This window comes from Symphalangus syndactylus, chromosome 15 (assembly GCF_028878055.3).
Source record: "Symphalangus syndactylus isolate Jambi chromosome 15, NHGRI_mSymSyn1-v2.1_pri, whole genome shotgun sequence".
NCBI lineage: Eukaryota > Metazoa > Chordata > Mammalia > Primates > Hylobatidae > Symphalangus > Symphalangus syndactylus.
The window spans coordinates 57,444,318-57,467,389 of NC_072437.2; the positions used below are offsets into that span (position 1 = coordinate 57,444,318).

Genomic DNA, 23,072 nt, shown 5'->3' on the forward strand with positions numbered 1-23,072 from the left:
TCAGCGTGTTACACTGAGAGATCCCTCAGCCACCCTCTCAAGGCTTTTGTGACCTCTGTCTATCATTGCATATTGCATTTACCCACCTGCTTTAGTGACAACTTGTTTCTACCCAGGGACACCTTTCCTACTCGACTGCAGCCTGAACTATTCAACCCAATAAATAAAATACTGGGGAAAAATAAATAAAGTGAAAACCACAAGAGAATGAGATAGGCTTCAACAGACCTCTGCCATTCTAGCTTCATAGGAGACAGTAAACTTGCTCATACACTGAGCACATTTCTACCACAACCACCATCTGAGGAATCCACATACACAGGCCCTCTATCACCAAGGAGCTGATACAGAGTCTTCACCCCTGAAAACATCAAGAGCTGAATTACACCACAATTGACTATAAACATTGAAGTCACATCCTTAAGGGGAAAAAAGAAATTAAAAAAAACACAGTCAAATCAAAAATAAATTCAAAAATAATTTGAAGAAATAGTCTATCCAAATGAGAAGGAGCCAGAAAAATAATTCTGGCAATATGACAGTATGTATGTAACACCTCCAAAAGATCACATTACCTCTCAAGCTATGAATCCATATCATTGTGAAATCTTTGACATACCAGATAAAGAATGCAAAGGGTTGATTATTAAACTACTCAATGAGATAAAAGAGAAAGGTGTAAACCAACATGAAGAAATTAAAAATAATAACTCAGAATATGAATGAAAACTTCCCAAAGAGTTAGATATTTTAACAATATCAGAACTTGTGGAAATGAAAGACACATTTAGGGAATTACAGAATGCAGTGAAAAATTCTAACGATAGACTAGATCAAGTTAAATAAAGAATTTCAGAGCTCAAAGACAAGGCTTTGGAATTAACCCATCAGAAGAAAATAAAGAAAAAAGAATATAAAGAAATGAACAGTCTCCAAGAAATATGGGATTAGTAAAATGGCCACATCTAAGAATAACTCATATTCCTGAGAGAAAAAAGAAGGCAAAAAGTTTGAAAAATTTATTTGGGGGAATAATTGAAAAAAATTGTGTGGCCTTGCTAGAGATTTAGATATTCAGATACAAAAAGCTCCAAGAATTTTTGGGAGATTTATTGCACAAAGCCATTGCCAAGGCATGTAGTTACCAGGACATCTAAAGTCAACCTGAAGAAAAAAAATCTTTTTTTAATCAAGGTTTCAGAAATCGAATATAATATATAATGTTAAAATCTTTTTATGCAAGAGTAATGAACAATATGAAATTGAATTTTTTCATATGGTACTTATAATAGCAACAAATACAAAATACTTCCAGATAAATCTGATAAAATATGTGAAAGTTTCACACAGCTAAAATTATAAAACACTATGAAAAATTAATGATTACTTAAATAAATGCAGAAAGATACTTTTTCTGGTAATACAATAGAATGATAGTTTTATTTTTGTTTTTGTTTTAAATTTTACCTTAAGTTCTGGGATACATGTGCAGAACATGCAAGTTTATACCACAGGTATACATGTGCCATGGCGGTTTGCTGCACCCATCAACCCAGCATCTAGATTTTAAGCCCCACATGCATTAGGTATTTGTCCTAATGCTATCCCTCCCCTTGACTCCCATCTCCCAAAAGGCCACAGTGTATGATGTTTCCCTCCCTGTGTTCACATGTTCTCACTGTTCAATGTCCACTTATGAGTGAGAACACGTGGTGTTTGGTTTTCTGTTCCTGTGTTAGTTTGCTGAGAATGATGGTTTCCAGCTTCATCCATGTCCTTGCAAAGGACATGAACTCACCATTTTTATGGCTGCATAGTATTCCATGATGTATATGCAGCACATTTTCTTTATCCAGTCTATCCTTGATGGGCATTTGGGTTGGTTCCAAGTCTTTGCTATTGTGAACAGTCCTGCAATAAACATACATGTGTTTATTACATTCTACTTTATAGTAGAATGATTTGTAATCCTTTGGGTATATACCCAGTAATGGGATTGCTGGATCAAATGGCAGTTCTTGTTCTAGATCCTTGAGGATTTGCCACATTGTCTTCCACAATGGCTGAACTAATTTACACTCCTACCAACAGTGTAAAAGCATTCCTATTCCTCCACATCCTCTCCAGCATCTGTTGTTTACTGACTTTTTCGTGATCGCCATTCTAACTGGTGTAAGATGGTATCTCATTGTGGTTTTTTTGATTTGCATTTCTCTAGTGACCAGTGATGATGAGCTTTTTTTCATGTTTCTTAGCCACATAAATGTCTTCTTTTGAGAAGTCTGTTCATATCCTTCACTGACTTTTTGATGGTTTTTTTTCTTGTAAATTTATTTCAGTTCCTTATAGATTCTGCATATTAGAGCTTTGTAAGATGGATAGATTGCAAAATTTTTCTCCCATTCCATAGAAAAATTCTAAGAGCAGTGAGACAAAAAAATCAGATAACCTGTAAATGTAAACCTATCAGACCAGAAGCAGACTTCTCTGCAGAAACCTTATATGCCATAAGGGATTGAGGTCCTATCTTCAGCCTACTTAAACAGAATAACTGTCACCCAAGAATTTTGGATCCAGCAAAACTAAGTTTTATAAATGAAAAAGAAATAAAGTCATTTTCAGTAGAACAAATGCTGAGGGAATTTGCCACTACCAGATCAGCCCTATGAGAAATGCTAAAAAGAGTTCTAAGCCTGCAAACAAAAGCTTGATATGCACCAAAATAAAACCTCTTAAAAACATGAAACTCAAATGGCCTATTAAACAGTAACAAAATGCAGAAAATAAAGTTTTGAGGTAACAATCAACTTGATGACTGGAACCGTATTTCACATCTCAATACTAACGCTGAATATAAATGGCCTAAATGTTCCACTTAAAACATACAGACTGACAGGGTGGATGAAACATCACAAGCCAAATATCTGCTGTCTTCAAGAAACTCGTCTAACATGTAAAGATTCTTAAAAACTCTAAGTAAAGGAGTGGAAAAAGATATTCCATGCAAATGGAAACCAAAGCAATCTGGAGTAGCTATTCTTTTATCAGATAAAATAGATGTTAAAACAACAAAACTAAAAAAAAAAAGACAAAGAACGTCATTATACAATGATAAAAGGATCAGTGTAATAAGAAGATTTTACAATCCTAAAGTTATATGCACCTAACACTGGCACTTTCAGACTCATAAAGCAATTACTACTACACCTAAGGAATGAGATAGATAGAAACACAATAATAGTGGGGAACCTCAACACTCCACTGATAGCACTAGACAGTTTGTCAAGACAGAAAGTCAGCAATTAACAATGGACTTAAACTACAGTCTGCAACAAATGGACCTAACAGATATTTACAGAAAATTCTATCCAAGAACTGCAGCATATACATTCTCCTCATCAGCACATGGAACATTCTCCAAGATATACCATATGATAGATTGCAAAACAAGTCCCAATAAATTTTAAAAATCAAAATGATATCAAGTATCTTCCTAGACCACAGTGGGATAAAACTAGAAACCAACTCCAAAAACAACCCTCAAAATTATAACAAACACATGGAAATTAAACAATGTTTTAGTTAGATCCCATTTGTCAATTTTGGCTTTTGTTTCCATTGCTTTCGGTGTTTTAGACATGAAGTCCTTGCCCATGCCTATGTCCTGAATGGCAATGCCTAAGTTTTCTTCTAGAGTTTTTATGGTTTTAGGTCTAACATTTAATTCTTTAATCCATCTTGAATTAATTTTTGTATAAGGTGTAAGGAAGGGATCCAGTCTCAGCTTTCCACATATGGCTAGCCAGTTTTCCCAGCATCATTCATTATACAGGGAATCCTTTCCCCATTTCTTGTTTTTGTCAGGTTTGTCAAAGATCAGATGGCTGTAGATGTGTGGTATTATTTCTGAGGGCTCTGTTCTGTTCCATTGGTCTATATCTCTGTTTTGGTACCGGCACCATGTTGTTTTGGTTACTCTAGCCTTGTAGTATAGTTTGAAGTGAGGTAGCGTGATGCCTCCAGCTTTGTTCTTTGGGCTTAGGATTGGATCTAATTAAACTCTAATTAAACTAAAGAGCTTCTGCATAGCAAAAGAAACTACCATCAGAGTGAACAAGCAACCTACATAATGGGAGAAAACTTTTGCAACCTACTCATCTGACAAAGGGCTAATATACAGAAACTACAATGAACTCTAACAAATTTACAAGAAAAAAACAACCCTGTCAAAATTGGGCAAAGGATATGAACAGATGCTTCTCAAAAGAAGACATTTATGCAGCCAACAAACACATGAAAAAATGCTCATCATCACTGGCCAACAGAGAAATGCAAATCAAAACCACCACCTCACACCAGTTAGTATGGCAGTCATTAAAAAGTCAGGAAACAACAGGTGCTGGACAGGATGTGGAGAAATAGGAACACTTTTACACTGTTGGTGGGATTGTCAACTAGTTCAACCATTGTGGAAGACAGTGTGGTGATTCTTCAGGGATCTAGAACTAGAAATACCATTTGACACATCCATCCCATTACTGGGTATATCCCCAAAGGATTATAAATCATGCTGCTAAAAAAGACACATGCACACATATGTTTATTGTGGCACTATTCACAATAGTAAAGACTTGGAACCAACCCAAATGTCTATCAATGATAAACTGGATTAAGAAAATGTAGCACATATACACCAAGGAATACTATGGAGCCATAAAAAAACGTTGAGTTCATGTCCTTTGTAGGAACATGGAAGAAGCTGGAAACCATCATTCTCAGCAAGCTATTGCAAGGACAAAAAACCAAACACCTCATGTTCTCCTTCATAGGTGGGAATTGAACAATGAGAACACTTGGACACAGGAAGGGGAACATCACATACTGGAGCCTGTCGTGGGGTGGGGAGAGGGGGGAGGGATAGGATTTGGAGATATACCTAATGTAAATGACCAGTTAATGGGTGCAGCACACCAACATGGCACATGTATACACATGTAACAAACTTCCACGTTGTGCACATGTACCCTAGAACTTAAAGTATAACAACAACAACAAAATATATATATATATATATATATATATATATATATATATATATATATATATATATAAAATGAAGCTGGTTAGGTTTTAAAAGGCTTCTCAATGACAATTACTTACATAGCTGAAGAAATGGGAGACAAAAGGAGGGCTTCTCTGCCTCCCCAGGGTCTTGGTTTGCCTGGTGGATGGAATGAAAATGTAAGAAGCACTTGCAGATAGCATACAGCCTGGCTTTGAATGATCAGATGTGAATATGTTTCTTGGGATTTGAGGGAGGTTGGACAAGGGGTAGGTGTGGAAGTGCAGAGTGAGCTGGAGAAAGAAGTCTGGCAAAGAAGTTGTAATGACTCAGGAAAGGGAATAGGGGTGTCTCTTTCCCTGTGGGTAGAGGTAGATGTTTTAGGAAAAAAGAGAGAGAATAAAAGGATAAAATTTTGTTATGATCCCCCCAAAACTTGTTATGTAAGATATATATCTACTGATAGGAGATTTTGAAAATTGGTATCAGCTTTATATTTTGGCACATAATTTCATTGAGACAGTTCTTTGGCAGAGCAGATTAAAATGATGCTCCTAAAATGAAACTAGAGTCTCCAAAATAATTGGCTCATTTTAAGCAAAATAATGTTGATGATCAACAGTGACTGGCACATAATAATAGTTTAAATATTTGTTGGCTAAGTCAGGGAATGAATGATATGCTTTGGCAATTACTGACAGTATATAAAGGTCTCAGGGAAGTAGAAGACATCCACACCTCAGAAGCATCTTCTTGAAACCCATCTCAATTCTCTCCTCTTGACAACATGTGTTGCAACTACTATGGCAACTCCTGTGGCTATGGCTCCAGCTATGGCTGTGGCTGTGGCTATGTCTCTTGTTATGGCTGTGGCTATGGCTCCGGCTATGGCTGTGGCTATGGAACTGGCTACGGCTGTGGCTGTGGCTCTGGCTCTGGCTGTGGCTATGGAATTGGCTATGGCTATGGGTATGGCTGTGGTTATGGAACTGGCTATGGCTATGGATATGGCTCTGGTTCTGGCTGTGGCTATGGAACTGGCTACGGGTGTGGGCATGGCTGTGGTTATGGAACTGGCTATGGCTCTGGATATGGCTCTGGCTCTGGCTACTGTGGCTACCAGCCATTTTGCTTTAGAAGATGCTATTCTTCCTGCTAAAACATCACTGTCAGAGGACCATTTGCTTCTAAAATGACACGTCTAAAGATAATGCTGATTCAAGGATTCATACTCCAAGATTTCTATATCCAAGAATTACATGTTTGACAGAGTCTTGGACCTCTAGTCTTACATTTCTTTGAATGAAATCATGGCCATAGGATCCATGGTGTCATCTGACTGTTTTCCAAATGTTATCTTTTGCTCCCTTAATCTCTGATTCTCTGTTATGACTGTGTTAATGATCGTAACATCTACTGTTGGGGAAGTCAATCGTTTGTAATAAAAATGGTTCTTTATTCCAAAAAACACAATGTTTTAGTATAAAAGAGTCAAAAAGCTAAAAGGAAATATAGTTTATAAAGTAAAAAATTATCAGTAAGCTAAGTTTAATGTATTATTGAAGAAATAAAATGTATTTTATAAATTTACCCTAATGTCTAATGTCTAAGACATCTACTGTAGTGTACAGTAATATTCCAGGACTTCACATTCACTCGCTAATCACTCACTGATCCACCCAGAACAATTTTCAGCCCTATAAGCTCCATTCATGCTAAGTGGTCTATATAGGTACTGTCTTTTTATTATTATTATTTTATACTGTGTTTTTACTGATCTTTTCTAGATTTCAATAAGTTGAGATACACAAATATTTATTATTGTGTTACAATTGCCTATATTATCCAATACAATAACATGCTGGGCAGGTTTGTAGTCTAGAAGCAATAGGCTATACCTTATAACTAGGTGTGTTCTAAGCTATACCATACAGGTTTATGTAAGTACACTGTGAAATCTGCATGGCAAACATCATTGCCTTATGATACATTTCTCAAGTTTTCAGAACATATCCCTGTTGTTTAGCAGCACATGAATGTATTTGATTTATTGTCTTAATGTCCCTTTGCTTTCCCCATGCATTACCATCAACTGCCTAATGAAACAGTCTGGAATTGTGTAATGACTAACTTAGTGCTTTGAGTTTAATTCTTTTTCAGCCACTGTGGTATCTTGATTACTATATTAATAACGGGTCTCCTTTATGTGTTTTTAAATAGTTACTTGGTCATGAACTATTTATAAGCTTTGGAAACATGATTTCATTTATTCTGCAGGATAACTTCAGGAAGTGGGTATTAATTCTCATTGTATAAATGAAGACATTAAGCACCAGAGTTTAAGTAGCTTGGTAAGTGTTATTCCAGTAATTAAATAGGCATAAATAGAGTACAACTTTCTCAGTTCTATCTATAATTTCTATGTATGGGCTTATTTATATCAACCAGTATACACCTTTGTTTCAGCAATCAGTTATTGACTTTCTTTTAAGAAGGAAGAGAAGAAGAAACAAGGGAAGAAAAAAAAACAACCATAATCCTCTTTTACTATCAGATACCACATTTTTCTCTTCCACATTATCTTCTTTAAAGAACTGCAAGTTGCAGAGTCTATGAGTGCAAGTGCTAGAAAGGCCAGGTGGAAATATTAAAAATGATGCAGTTCAATACTGACAGTGATGAAATACAGAATATATGGACCCTGATGTCCATAAAATGTGGCACATATACACCATGGAATACTGTGCAGCCATAAAAAAGGATGAGTTCATGTCCTTTGTAGGGACATGGATGAAGCTGGAAATCATCATTCTCAGCAAAGTATCGCAGGGACAAAAAACCAAACACTGCATATTCTCCCTCATAGGTGGGAATTGAACAATGAGAACACTTGGACACAGGAAGGGGAACATCACACACTGGGGCCTGTCGTGGGGTGGGGGGAGGGGAGAGGGATAGCATTAGGAGATATACCTAATGTAAATGATGAGTTAATGGGTGCGGCACACCAACATGGCACATGTATACATATGTAACAAACCTGCACGTTGTGTGCACATACCCTAGAACTTAAAGTGTAATAAAAAAAAAAAGAGAGAGAGAGAGAATGTATGCACCCTATAATCTCAAGGAGGGGCGGCAACCCAGTTGAATATTTTTCCAAGCCAGTTTAGGGAAAGATTGATAAGGTTTCCAATTTTTCAAAAGGACCCATAATCCAAATTTTTATATGAAATCTAATTTTTAATTTCATATGAGTTGGAAATTAAAATCAATGTTTTATTTATGTTATGATCTCTACTTTTGGTTCTATGAGATTATTACTTGTTTAACTCTCTGTAATCTGAATTCTGCCACCCACAAGCCATATTAATGGAGATCGTGAATGACTTACATATTGTCTTTTGAATACATATTAATTTACATCTCAATTGACCTGCAAACAGTTTAAAACTCTTCAGGTGTGTTTATCAAAAGATTCCTTCATGTGGCTTTTTATCTTTCTCTACTTTTTCATCAATCTCATTTATTACTAAATTTCAGTTATCATCTGCCATGCCAATACTGCCAACTCTAAACATTTATCACAGTTTACTATGCAAGCTTTATAGGAATATTAATATACCTCATATTCACATATTCAGCATACATCTTAAGTGTTAATTCCCCACACATATGATTGTCGTTCAGGAGACTTTCTTTGAACCTCAATAAATGTCATCACATTTTATAGCACTCCATTTTTGTTTCACTGTTTTATTAATCATTTCTTTGGATAATATCATATATCTTCTACAAAAGTATAATTTCTATAGGGAAGATAATTTTATTTCTTATTTTTACTATGACATTTTAGCATCTACTATACTGGCCAGCACGCCACATATTTGTCAATAAATAATTTATTGCCTCTCAGCTCCAAATCTACCCCGCAATCACTCTGCCATAATGTGTGGAATTCCTCTTGTATTTACTTCCTCATAGTGAGCACAGTATTCAAGCCTTCTCAGTAGAGGGCACGGGAGAGATGTTGTAGAGGAAAGGGCTCTCCTATGGTGCCTGCCTCCTTACAGTGAGTGGGTGGCGTGAGTGTGAGAACATCTAGAGGTGCTATACCTCAGAATCTGAGGTCCCTCAGCAATCTTACAGCTGGGGCTGGCTTCCTGCAGCCTTCTCAGCATGGACACAATTTCTAGGCTTCATACTTCCACAGGTTTTTTAATTCCCTCTGCCCACCTGTGTACCTGGGCCCTTGCTAACTTTTGCCTGTGGCCTGCTTGCAGTTAAGAATTTGTCATTAAAAAAAAAAAAAAAAAAAAAAGAATTTGTCTTTGGCAGCCGGGCGCGGTGGCTCACGCCTGTAATCCCAGCACTTTGGGAGGCTGAGGCGGGCGGATCACGAGGTCAGGATATCGAGACCATCCTGGCTAACACGGTGAAAACCCGTCTCTACTAAAAATACAAAAAAATTAGCCAGGCGTGGTCACGGGCACCTGTGGTCCCAGCCACTCTGGAGGTTGAGGCAGGAGAATGACGTGGACCTGGGAGGCGGAGCTTGCAGTGAGCAGAGATCACACCACTGCACTCCAGCCTGGGCGAGAGAGTGAGACCCCGTCTCAAAAAAAAAAGAAAAAGAAGAAGAATTTGTCATTGGCTCACTCCTTCTGTATCCTTTTACCTAGATCCACTGAAAGAGATTCAACTGTGTGGCACCTATGCTGAGGAGAGTTGCCTTCTGCCATTGTTGTTGTCCAGCAGTTGCCGAATAGCTCTGACCTGAGCAAAGCAGTGGAAAGCGGTGCTGTTGAGTGGGTTGCCACTGCACCTTTTTCAACTACTCTAGTCTTGCGGAGGAAACCCCTCTTCTAAATTTTTTCTTCACTGAATACTCTCCCTCAGCTCTAGGGTACCATATAGAGTTTTCTTGTATTTTAGAATTATTCTTTCATCAAAGTTTACCAGTCTTTTGTATTGCATTTCTCCTGTCTAAATCAACTGTGTGGTTTCTACTCATTATGGATATAGATTGATACAAACTCAATAAATATTTTTGAATGAATAACTCCACAGTCCAAGTTATTTTAATCACTGCAGAAAATCTCCAGAGTTTCTTCCATATTTCTGAACATGCTAACTATGTATCAAGAGACAAACCACAAATTTAAAGAAGGTGTGGTCAAATTTTGTGTTTATAACATTTGTAAATGTTTGGCATCTAGAATACATGTATAATTCCAACAAATAAGTAAGAAAAAAATAAATAATCCAGTGGGATATTGGGCAAAATATTGAAACCAAAGTGTCATAAAAGAGGAAACATTACTTTCTAATACACCTGGAAAATGTGTACCCACCTGAGCAACCACATAATGCAAATAAAAGTTAAAACAAAACACAACAAGGCAACAAAAATTCCCTTGCTTAAGCCTAATGTAAACAAACAAAAAATTCATCAAAAGACTATTAGTTTCTATATAGTCAAGGATAGTGTCCAAAATCTGGAGCCCAGAACTGATTCAGTGAGGAAACCACACTCACCACCATTAAAGATTAGTTGCTATAACTTACATGGGTGTCACTATTGTTTCAGTAACTTGATCTTGCCCCTACTGCTATTGCTACCAGTGAGAATTTTATAGTGCTTAAATGTATCATTATATCATAATTAAAATCCTGGGGAGTGGGTTGATCTAATTGGTAGAGCTTAGATCATCGGGCATACCCTAGTTGCAACAGAGACTGAAATAATGATTACCTGTTATCTTCAGCTTCTATAGTAGGTGGCAAGCTCTGCATTGCAACAACAATCACAAAATAAAAGGTTTCTCAATCATATAAAGGTGATTAAGATACTGAGCAGCCAAAATGCACATATGCACATAAACAGACACTCCCATTACACATATGCCCAAAGAGATTTATTTCAGTATTCCATATAATATTAAAAACTTGAAGAAAATCTAAATGTTGGCCAATACAAAAATGCTTGAATAAATGGTAATGATATTGGCAGACATTATTATTAGCAGCCATAAGTCAGGCTCTATATGCCACTTTCTCTGGCATTCTACTATGGAAAATAAACAAATAAACACTTTCAAAGTTTCTCTTTTGTCTTCTGGTCCATATAAATTATATCTTGGTTAGTAATATTTGAAGAGAGATCTCCTGTGAGGTTTATGAGGAAGTTATTTTTCTTTTTATAAAGACGTGTGTGTGTGTGTGTGTGTGTGTGTGTGTGTGTTGAGGGGCTGTACATAGGAGACCAGCCTAGTTCTTGCTTAATAGTGAGGGCATAATGTGGTGAATTGAAGCAACTACCTTTCAGTTATGAGGCTACAGGTCTAAGAATGAATGTGAGGATTGCTGATGGAAAGAAGTGAGCCTGGCTTACGATAACATTATTTAGTGACTGACTCTCTGTCCAAATCTTTATTATTTGAGAAAACAAACCCTAAATTTAAATGGAAGGTTGTCGGGAATTTCCATTAAGTCAAACTGAAAGTATCCTTAACTTACTCAACATTTATTTCATAGAATATTAAACAGCACTTGATTATGCTGGACCCAAATGCATCGATGTGAATAAATCTTAAAAGTATAATGTTGAATGAGAAACCACTATGTTTGGAATAAGTATAATGTGATGAAATGTATTAATTAAGAAAAATTATAAAACATTTCTGAATATTGTTCAAGCATACAATATCTGATCTCCTTACATATGCAAAAAAAATACCTTCAGAGTCCCTCAGTAAGCCAGAAGAAGTGGAATTTAGCAAGTTTTTAACGGTGATAATGAGAATTCAGTTTTTCATTCATTGACTGATGATCAAATAGCCAAAATGGTTCTGAATCAATGTGATCATGAAAATAGTGATCATGAAGATGATTCATACATTGCAGAAAAAGAGCCCATGACAACATGATGAAAATGTGTGATGAGCTTATTGAAGGGCTAAAGCAGTGTGCATTCATAACAGAAACAGAAATATTCTCAGTTCATAAAATCAGAAAGTGAATTATAAGACAAAGAGCGCTGTTAATGAGACAGATGATTCTGGAGGAAGCATTTAAAAAAGCCATCCAGCTGAATGTCTCCTCATCCCTAGAGGATCCACTTCCTGGTTGGCAACTGTTTCTAGTGTTTTTTTCTCACCTACAAAAGATAAAATACTGTCTACAGTAACCTTTTAATCAAAACACAGTTTCTTAGGTGGAGACTGAAAGCCTGCTCTTATTTTTTGTTGCTGTTGTTTAACAGCTGTTAAAGGTATTCTGGTGAAGCTAGTGTGCTGATTAGTTACCCTAAACATATTATTTTTTCACTGTATTAATATTATGTCATATTTATTATGGGTAAGTACTTATGTGTGAAAAAAATATAAGAAAATGCTTATCAGTAGTTATAAATTCAGAGTTAGGAATGATGGTGTTGCCAAAAAAAAAAAATCCCCACAGACTGTTCACGTGGGTGGCTGAGATAGTAGCACTTTTGGTTTCTGTTGGTTCACTGTACAAGAACTTTATTTTATGCATGAAATTGTTAAAAATATTATGTAATGTTAGCTTCAGACTATCTTGGTAAAGTGCTTATGAAAAATAAATTTTGTGTTTATATTTGTGTCTCAACCTCAAGACATCTCATTATGTGTATGCAAATATTTCAAAATCCCAAACAATTCAAAATCTTACACACTTCTGGTTCCATGAATTTTAGACAAGGAATAGTTAGTATGTATGAATAAACAGCACTTAAGAGAGAAAATGAAATTAAATAAAAGCCGAAAGAAGAATAAAGAAATTTCACTTCACTAAGAAAAATAAAAACAGCAAAGAAGAAATGTGATGTGTTACTGTGCTAACCTAAAGTTAGAGTTATGCTACCATTGCAATGACTTTCAGGAATATTTGATGATATCAACAAGGTATTGCTTCTGCAACACATGGAAAAGGCTGTGGAGATAGTTTCGGCTTAATTGAAGTGGAGCTAACATTGTTAGTTTTACTAACAATGGAAGTGATATGCATGATATTAGAATTATATAATTGTTCTGCAGGTTTTGACTGCATGCTCTATGTCACCAATTTTTAATATTACAAAAGTATAAGAGTGGGAAAAGTACAAATGGGCATTATTTGTTGTGTGTGCTTAATGTGTTGCCAAAATGTAAGGGCTGGTTATTGGTAATTCTATCAAAAAGAGCACACACACTGCATACATACATATCCTGGAAAGAGAAGATTTAAAAGAGAAGTGAAATTAAGATCAATAGAGTCTGTGCTAAAAAACAGTTGACATAACAGACATTGTATACTATTTCAAATAATTTCCATAATAGCTATAAGATAGGTTACCATTATTATTCAAATTTTAGAGATAAGGAAACTGAATTATGGTTTTATTTAGCACTGGACAAAGCACAGACAGTAAGTAGTAGATATTTATTTAAAATAATGTTCATATTTTATCTAGAGCCCACAGTTTGAACATAATATCATAAAGGATTAAGTAGGAAAAATTAAGAACTATTAGAAGGTGATGACAGTCTTAGGTTTACATCATATTCTTATAATTTATTAATTTTTCTTCCATATTTATGTGTATTTTCTGAACCCATTTCCTTATCTTAAAAATGGAAGTGTTAATACTAGTCTTGTAAGAGTTATTCTATCTTTCCCACAGTTTTATCATGGGCAGAAAAAAAAACTGATAGCTACATATAAACCCATGAAAAATGAAATGATATTCATTTTCAAATATTTTATGACGTTTATGTACACCTCTTGTTTAAACTTTATTTTTTTACAGAAAATGATACAAGTTATTATTAAATTTGTTGCTTATAATGAATGTCTTATAAGCTTAATTTATAAGTTTGTAGTTGGCCATTTTATTCTCTGTTTTATTGAGAATTATTCACTAACCATGCAGTAGTATTGTTAGTATCTTTCTTTTTTATCATATGCATGATTTTTTAAAAAGTGAAGATAGAGTTTTGTGGATTAAATACCATTCAAATTATAATTTATTGTTTTATTTCACTGGCACTGCTAGAAAACTAGTAGGTTTAACTATGTAAAGACGCCTCATGTTTTTCATATTTTAACTAAATGTTATATTTAGTTTAACTATATAAATATTAACTTTCTAATACCCCAATATATTACTCACAAGCCATGAATGAACATACTTTACATGGTAGTCAGTAAAAACCAACTTTTTCAAGTAGACTCAGATGCCGGTATGTAATTCCCAAAAGGCTAAGAGGCTAAGAACTTGGTCTTGTGTACTGCCGTATTACTAATGGTTGAGAAAATGCCTGGGACTCAGTGAACACTCCATAAATATTGATCCTATGAGTGTGAGAGAGTGTGTGTGTTTGTGTGTATGCACACGTGTCTGCATGTGTGTGAGAGAGAGAGAGAAAGGAGAGAGAGAGAGAAAGAAGAGAGATCAACTTCCATCTCATTATTTCAGGCAAGAGCCACCATAAACAATGTGTACTAAGTCGTAAGAAGAAATGGAATCAGATAGAGCTTTATTTTGGAATAAGTGCCCACTGATATTAAGCAATGTCAAACATACAGAAGATTAATGTAATGTTCAGGATTTGAGTAAAAATAAGTCAGAAGAACTGGGAAAAGAATATATCTGCTTAAGTTTTGAAAACCTACAAAACAAAGTAGCAGCTTACATATATCAAAGTTTGGCTGTTTAGTAACTATTTTCTACTTCTGTTTAATTTTTATTGTGTGTGTGTGTGTGCGTGCGTGTGTGTGTGTGTTTGTGTAGCCTTAGATTTGCAGAATAACTTAAGACCATTTCACATTATTATCAAATTAATGCAGCAAATGAGGAAAAAGTCAGTGTATCTACATCAAAAAGCAAGGGTTATTTTTAACATTAACAGTAAGGAAATGTTTAAATGCATTGTTTAAAATTCAAAACAGAAGTGATAGGTGCCCATTTTTAATAAGAGGAGGCAAATGAACATTTGAGAATTTTCCAACAATTCCACAATTAAAGAATATATAAAAACTAGATATTTAAAATGTGTATATCATCAGGGTGTTTGACTAAAATGTACTGTCTGTTTTGATGAACCAAAGCAAGAAAGTGTTTCAGGAGTTCATCAGTGTTGAACAGTTGCTGACAGCTTTGTTCTAATTTTTGAAAACAATTGTTTGCTAAATTATGGGGTATCTGATGAATAGCTTTAATTAGATTAGCATCAAGAAAAAAGAATAAAAAAGAATATATTCTTTAATTACATCAAGATCTAAGCTTATGTTTATATTCAGTGAAAGAAATCTATTAATGAGAAAAACCTTTTTGTTTTTCCCAGAAAAATACAATTTAAAAAGTAGATGTCTATCTCTTATGGTCCACCGTTTTCCTGGTTTTAATACCAGGGTGTGCTTCCAGTTTTAAACTCCTTTATTCCCCTTGATAGTAGAAATCTTTTTCGGAGCCAACATCATCATTTCTTAGGGCATTTATCAAAAGCTTAATGTATTATTTCAGGCTGAAAATATATCAGTGCAAATGTAATTGCAATCTCTGTAGCATCAAAGTAGGAATACCCAGAGTTCATGATTGGTCATTCTTACCCATGAATGTATCGTAATAGGCTGATATGCTCCCTTTCCCAGGAAACAAATTTTCTTCTGGACATGGTCCTTCTGATTAAATAATATCTTATCACAAAGAATGACACTTAATAGTAGAAATTTCAGGCCTTGAACATTTCATCACTGATCCAACCTGGTTAAGTATAGAACATTATTAAAGGGGAAAAAAGGCTTATAAGTTGCTTAGTAATCAATCAACTAGCATTTACAACCATCATTTGATTATTACTCTCTGTGGTACTGTAGTGGAAGGAAAATCTAAGCCGTCCATCCACTCCTGAAAGAGATTTGAATTAAGCATATCTGATATACCATAGCAATTTAATGAGTAAAATTATTCAATTGAGCACTTTCTGTTGAATATTCTCAAAGAGCAGCTTTGGTCACTGTCAATGTTATTTTTAATGCTTTTTCCCAGAAAGTGCTAGTCAATCTAGTATTTCAATTATCAACTCTAGTCACATCATTTCTAAATTATATCTATAAATGTAAACTTTCTTTAATATTCCAGAAATCTATTTTCATATTTATTATATTTCATTTATTCAGAAGATATATTTATTAGTCACCTACTTACATGTACCTCTCTAAGCTCTGTAACAACTTTACCAGTTTTGATAGCTCAGTGTCGTAATCGTTGATTCTTGATCATTGAAATGTTTGATAACATGGACATCAAGTCAAGCAATCATAGACATTTAAATTACTTATAAAAGCCCCTAGACAGTTAATTTTCACTTACCAATCCTTATTTTCTAAAAATTTTGTCAGGATTTATTCTTTCTAGAGTATTCAGATGGTACTTTTATGAAACTTAACCTGAGTTTTTCTATTTTTCAAAAAATATTTATTCAAATTTGTATTTTCTAGCGTAATTATCTGACTTTTATCTAGAATTTCAATTTCTTAAAATTTATTTTATATTTTTTAAACCTGATTGTCACCAAGATAATTTTTATTCAGTAAAGTAGGCACATTCTTTTTCTGCTAAATATATATTTAGTTCTACCTTTCTACTTTTGATTCCATCACAGCAAAAAAATAGTCTGACATAACCTCCTCCTTTTGTTTCAGCTTTTTTTTCTTATAGATATTGGCCTGTAGCTTTGAGTTTATTTATTCATCTGCATCATTTACCTATTCCAAGTATTGCTGCGAAAATGTGCCCATCGATCTTCCTTTTCCTTTACTTCTCATTTTACTACCAACTTCCTTTTTCTTCTTTTTTCTAATTGCCATCAATAAGTATAAAGCATCACAGATTTCAGTGTAAAAATTAATATGGCTGAAAAAAGAGATGTTAAGAAATAAATGCCTGTAAATGCATTTTAGGTAAGGAAAATATTATCCTGTGTAAAGATTCCTGAATTACTCTGGTGGAATTTACTTTATTCTTGTTTCTGGAGCATGGGAATTATTAAGATAAATAGAGCTTTGTTGATTCCCTTCCCCTAGTGAATGGATTCCTCCCCACACATTCACAATTTTGGTAATAGAGAATACGTTACCAGAGAAAAAGGAATACTTTTATTGATTTTTTCTTTTTTACAAACATCATGTGCAAGCACCACAGTATGATTTTATGCTATCTTTATCCCAGAATGAATGAAATGTTAAATTTTATCTAATATTGGCTTCTAGGGGCAATAGGGAGTGAAATAGATTAAAGTGGATTATCTCAGAGGCGGGGCAAATTGAAATTCCGGTGCTTTGATGTGGGAGACAGGTGTAGTACCGAATTAGAAATAGTGCTGGAAATCCTAAATTGAGACCATTAGGTACTTGAATGCTGTTTGCATGAATAATCCCAAATAATTTGCATATATATGTTTTTGCAGAGGCTGAAAATGAACATGTAGCACTTCTGCCCTGGGATTCTAAGCAAAGGCCTTGTTGGCTGAATGTTGCCTTTGGGAGAAAAGATCATTCTAGGGGAGTTTACTATTGAACTTTGAAGGGGCCATGTGGGCACAGGAAAGGTGCCAAGTCGGCCCAGGAAAGGTGCATGTCAGCCATGGCAACAACAGGATGTTCTTCCCATTTCCCTGAAGTGTATCAACTTCAGGACACTCAGGATGCTCAAATGCTTTCAACGGGCAATCTTCATTAACAAAGATTAACTCTGGAGAGAGTAAGGGGAGCGGGACAGATTTATTTTGCTCAGGAAAAAGAAAAAGGAATACAATATTTCTTTCACCTGGGGATATTTTAAAACTATAAATTACCCTTGAATTTCAGTCAGTTATGAACTGAGATTAAATCTTACTTAGAATATTGTTCTACTTCAGGCCGGGCGCGGTGGCTCACGCTTGTAATCCCAGCACTTTGGGAGGCCGAGGCGGGCGGATCACGAGGTCAGGAGATCGAGACCATGGTGAAACCCCGTCTCTACTAAAAATATAAAAAAAAAAATTAGCCGGGCGTGGTGGCGGGCGCCTGTAGTCCCAGCTACTCGGAGAGGCTGAGGCAGGAGAACGGCGTGAATCCAGGAGGCGGAGCTTGCAGTGAGCCGAGATCGCGCCACTGCACTCCAGCCTGGGCGACAGAGTGAGACTCCGTCTCAAAAAAAAAAAAAAAAAAAAAAAAAAAAAAAAAAAAAAAAAAAGAATATTGTTCTACTTCAGGAAACACGCACTGTGATTCTCTAATGAGAAAAAGCAATATTGTGCTATGTGTTCTATAAAGATTATTAAATACATGGAGGGAATAATGTTCACTTAGCACAACTAAACATTATGATAGGCGAGGATTGGTGTCTTATTGTTTAATTTGAAAGACTCCAAAGATTAATGGGCAAGTTGGAATATGTTTAGCTATCAGGCAACTTGATTATACTCTTTTTTGCAGTACCCAGTCAAGTCTTGGCCCCTGTGCATGTGTGTATACACACACACACACAACACACAGACACACACACAGGCAAACAGAATTAGTGAATTCTCTTGAATTATTAGGAAATCATGACTTTTGTTATGGATTGAGGCTAAAATTCAAGGTGTTTTTAAATCCAATATATCAAATTTCTTCAGCATGACTTATTAAAAAATAAGCTATACTTTTTCATATATATATATTGAGAGAGAGAGAGAGAGACAGAGAGTGAGTGAAAGAGAGAGATCATGAGCCTATAGAGGTGAGTCTCTTTCTGGACTTGCTTTTGTTCCATTAGTATACATCCTATTTTTGTTTAACACTACACTGTTTTAATTATTGCATAATAGGAATCCTTGATATATTGTAGGGCATAATCTCCATCTCTGCTCTTTTTCAAGATTGACTTAGCTCTTCTAGATTCCTTAGGATTTGCTTAAAAGTTCCACAAAAAATAAAAATGCAAACAACCAAATAAATTTTGTAAAATAAAACTTTCCATGACATAAAATATCACAGGATATAGATAAAACTTTTTCACAATTATAAAGTCAATAATTAAATGTCCATTTAGGAAAAGAATAAATTAACTAAGTATTCCAGTTGGCTGAAGGAAAGGGAGAATGACCATATTATAGGAGGAAGAACAGAAAGTAAATTAAAAAAAAATACAGTAATCACAGTGATTAATGCAAACACTTTAAAGAAAAGTAAACTGGAAAATATCTAGAACATCTAATCATATTTTTTAATAAACAAACTTCAAATAAGATAAGAGCATTAATCTGCACAGAGGTTACTTACAATATATAATACACTTCAAAGTACATTAATATGACATATGTTTAAAAATATTTTTATTTTTGTGAATAAGATGGCAGAAACAAAATGGCACAAAGCAAGAATAATAATAGGGTAAAGAAGCAAACAAAGAAGGAAGGTGAAAAATTTACTTTGTATATTAGAGACCTTTGAGGATTATAATATATATTATGAAGATATGAGAATCATTACTTCATTTTATGCTCTAAAAATGAAATGTAAATTCAAATAATACTATCTTAATCATTCTTTTCAGTTTCTCTTAAAAATAAATAAATTGATGGCGCATTCTTACGTGAAGTATAAGTGAATTTGCAAGTTTAGAGAAATACAAGATTATATATTTCTCATTAAATGCATGAACTATTCAGCATTTAGAGAAACAAATTCTTAACCAAACATTATGGAACCATCCAGAATCTAAAGTAAAAGATTATGATGTGTACAATGGAATAAATAATTTGAATAAAGATATATTTTAAGAAAAAGTTAGGTATTAAAATTAAGCCTTTTAAAAATTTATTTAAAGTATTAAAGCTAACTGAATATGCACAGAAATACATGTTTGTACAAGCAGTAAGAGGACATAAATATTCATTAACAGAAAGTGTTGAGGCATCATTCTGTACTTAGGTTATGCTTATTCAATCTTACCTTGCTTCTAATTGTTCTTCATTTAACCACTTGTGTCTCAAAGGTTTTCTGATATAAAGGAAAAATGCAGCTTGAAGCAAAAACCAAATGCTTGCATGCATTCAAATTTATATACCTGGATATACTTTCTCAACTTACAGAGGCACTTCTGTGAATTACCATTTCATCAGTGAAATGAGGTGAAAAACTAACATTGCTTTTACCTTAGGCATTCTCTTCAAGGGAACATTAGAAGCTGGAAAATGAGACTCTTTAAGTCTTTATTTATCATATTCTCCAAAATCTTAAAGTAATTGTATGTCATTTCACATATAAACACAACATATCCACTTTCCTGGATATTCTAAAAGCAAAATCACAAACTATCTGTGAAAACTGTTACATTAAAATGTGGATCAGAACAGCTGTTAGCATCGTTTTATTTGCTTTCTTAAAAATCTAATGTTATGAACATTAATTATCCATAAAATATCATCATTATGTAAAAGAGATAATTTCTCAAATCACTTTTTCTCCAAACTAATTATAGTCGAATAAAACCATGCTTCATCACATTATGAGGAAAGAAGGGACATATTAAAAGTGTAAGCTTAGAAGCCCATCACAACTTATAAGTGAATACTGACAAAAATAAATCTACTTTGACCTGTCTCTGTTCTCCTTGTCACTTCTTCAAGGATTTTCTGTAACTTTTCTAATCCTCTTTTGCCTCTCTATCTTATGCTCTCCCAATTCCACACATTTTTATTTTATTCAGAAATTAACTTACGGAAACATGACTTTTTTTCTGCTTATGCCTGTGGCATCATAGAGATTGCTGATTTTAGCATGCTGGAATTTCCCCATTTTCTAGAAGACCATGGTTTCAAAAAGGTGAAACCATCACTTCTGTGTGAGAACATGGTAAATTAGATAATTTATTCACTGACTATGTCAATAATAGTGCAGAGAAGGACAGCTTTTGAAACCATGGGAAATATTGTCTTAATTCTTTAATTCTACTTATATATAAGTGACATTAAAATGAATTTCACTACATAACTCATTAGATTTTACTTTTAATGAAGATTTCAAACTCAGTTTGAAAACAATTCGTTTTCTCATAAAACACAAAAATGACTGAGACTTTAAAACATATAAATGTATTCACATATATAATTGTACATAGAGTTATGGAATAAATACTTAAGACTATTAAGGAAAGTTAAAAGAAGTTTCTGTAATTAAAATATTATATTTTTTATGTAGAATATAATGAGTTTGTTTTGGGAGCACTTATATAATAGGGAAAAAAGGATTTCATTAAAACATAGCGGATGCAAACATATTGGTCAATACCTTACAAATCTCACGGATTTTCAATTGCCTTGCAGAATAAATGAGGAGAATAAAAGTGTTGACACAGCTTGATGAGTTGATATTTTTTAATGCTTACTTTAAAAGAGTGCCTGGTGCAAGCTATTTGGCAATTTTGCCAAGTTTCTAATTTCTGAACTCTCATTTGAATTAAACTGTCTACCAACCTCTTGCTCCTTGCATGAGGAGACATAAAAACTCAATTAAGTTGATGGAATATACATTTTAACTAAACAGTTTTTTGAGTTTATTTATTAAACTGGAATTAAAATTTCAGCAACTATAAAGACACCGCTATCCAAAAATAAATAGATAATCGAATAGATAATAGCTCAACTTATAACTTTATAACTATAGTCACTAATTCTCTCTTAAAATATTTCCTCTTATAGTATATAATTATTCAATGCTACCACTAAATGGTTACAATTTAAGATGTAGTATTTGTGAACTTACATTAATAAAAGATGCTATTGACGGTGGCGGGAGGCAGACAGGTTTCTAGGCAGGGCAGGTCCTTGGTGGGGCCCAACCATCAAGTCAAGGATAGCCTAAAGCCTGGGGGCTGGGCTTCCAGTTCCAAATAGAGTCTGCAACCCAGAGTGAGAACTTCCTTGATGCCTTTCAGCCAGTCAGATGGTGCTTTTTCCACACTCACCCATGGACCAACTCAGCACCACTTCCTCTTGCTCATGGACCAATCAGCATGCACTTCCTCCATTCTGAAACCATAAAAACCAAGGACTCAGCTGGACTCAGGCACCTCACAGGCTACTCGACTTTGGGTAGGGGGCTGCCCTCTTTGGGTCCCCTCTCTGCTAAAAACTGTGCTGTTGTCACTCAATAAAAGTCTCCACCCTGCTCACCCTTCAGTTGTCAGAGTAACTTCATTCTTCTTGGAAGTGGGACAAGAACTTGGGACCTGCCAAACGTGGGTATGAAAAAGGCAGAAGCACTGTAGCCCACAGTCCTCCACCAGTGTCCGGAGGCTGCCCTAGACAACAGAAAGTAGCAGTGGGGCTGGGTCAGCCCAGGAACCACAGGCCAGAGTTGGGCAACATGACTGAAAAAGATGTTAACACACCCCTGTACACTGAGCTGCAGAGGGTGGGAATAATACCCCCTTAATAATAATACTGTAGTTGCTGGTGTCTCCGAGTTTCTTGGGAGCCACTGCATTCCCCTCATCCAGATGCAGGTGCCCAAGGTGGAAGCAGGTTGCTGCATGCCTGGCTGAGCTGCAGGCTGAGCGTGGGATCCCACCGTGAGCGAGCGATCCAGCCTGGAGCACAAGCCAAAGGCAGCCCACTGAACCAAGTGGGTGGGATACCTCCTGTGGCAATCCAAGGGCAATCTTGGGTAGGGGCATCACCAGCCTCAGAAGTCACCAGCTGGCAAAGGGGCACCGAAAATTCCCGTGTCACTAGTCTACTTTCTTAGTTTAAGATATTGAGAGAAGACATAGTTCTTTGTTCTGCTGATACTAATAAAAAAATACCTTTTGAATATTAAGCCTCCTTCTTACTTGTGCCTCCCCCAACAATTTGCTCTATAAATTCAGACAAATGTCCTAGCATCATCAATGCATTTTTCATTAGCTCAACCTATTTCTCAGTTCCTTCACCATCTGGCATATTTTTTCAAGGTGACCTATTACTGTATAAATTCTATT

The 23,072-nt window shown here is 35.1% G+C and overlaps 1 protein-coding gene and 1 long non-coding RNA gene across 3 annotated transcripts; both read left to right on the forward strand.

The window, feature by feature from the left end:
* Positions 1–5,849: 5,849 nt before the first annotated feature.
* Positions 5,850–7,189, forward strand: LOC129463638 (keratin-associated protein 21-1-like). Of its 2 annotated transcripts, XM_055244342.1 has the most exons (2): positions 5,850–5,974; positions 6,083–6,221. In XM_055244342.1, the coding sequence occupies exons 1-2, from the start codon at positions 5,850–5,852 to the stop codon at positions 6,219–6,221; spliced, it is 264 nt and encodes an 87-aa protein (XP_055100317.1). The 2 variants fall into 2 exon arrangements, with proteins under 2 accessions (XP_055100317.1, XP_055100316.1); XM_055244341.2 differs by having other exon boundaries at positions 5,850–7,189.
* A 116-nt stretch (positions 7,190–7,305) lies between these two features.
* LOC129463639 (uncharacterized) lies at positions 7,306–10,053 on the forward strand. The gene is made up of 2 exons (XR_008651253.2): positions 7,306–7,413; positions 9,745–10,053. It is a non-coding gene; the product is annotated as an uncharacterized lncRNA (long non-coding RNA).
* Positions 10,054–23,072: the final 13,019 nt, after the last annotated feature.

Coding starts and splice junctions, on each gene's coding strand:
- LOC129463638 (XM_055244341.2), top strand. CDS start 5,850: ATGTGTTGCAACTACTATGGCAACTCCTGTGGCTATGGCTCCAGCTAT.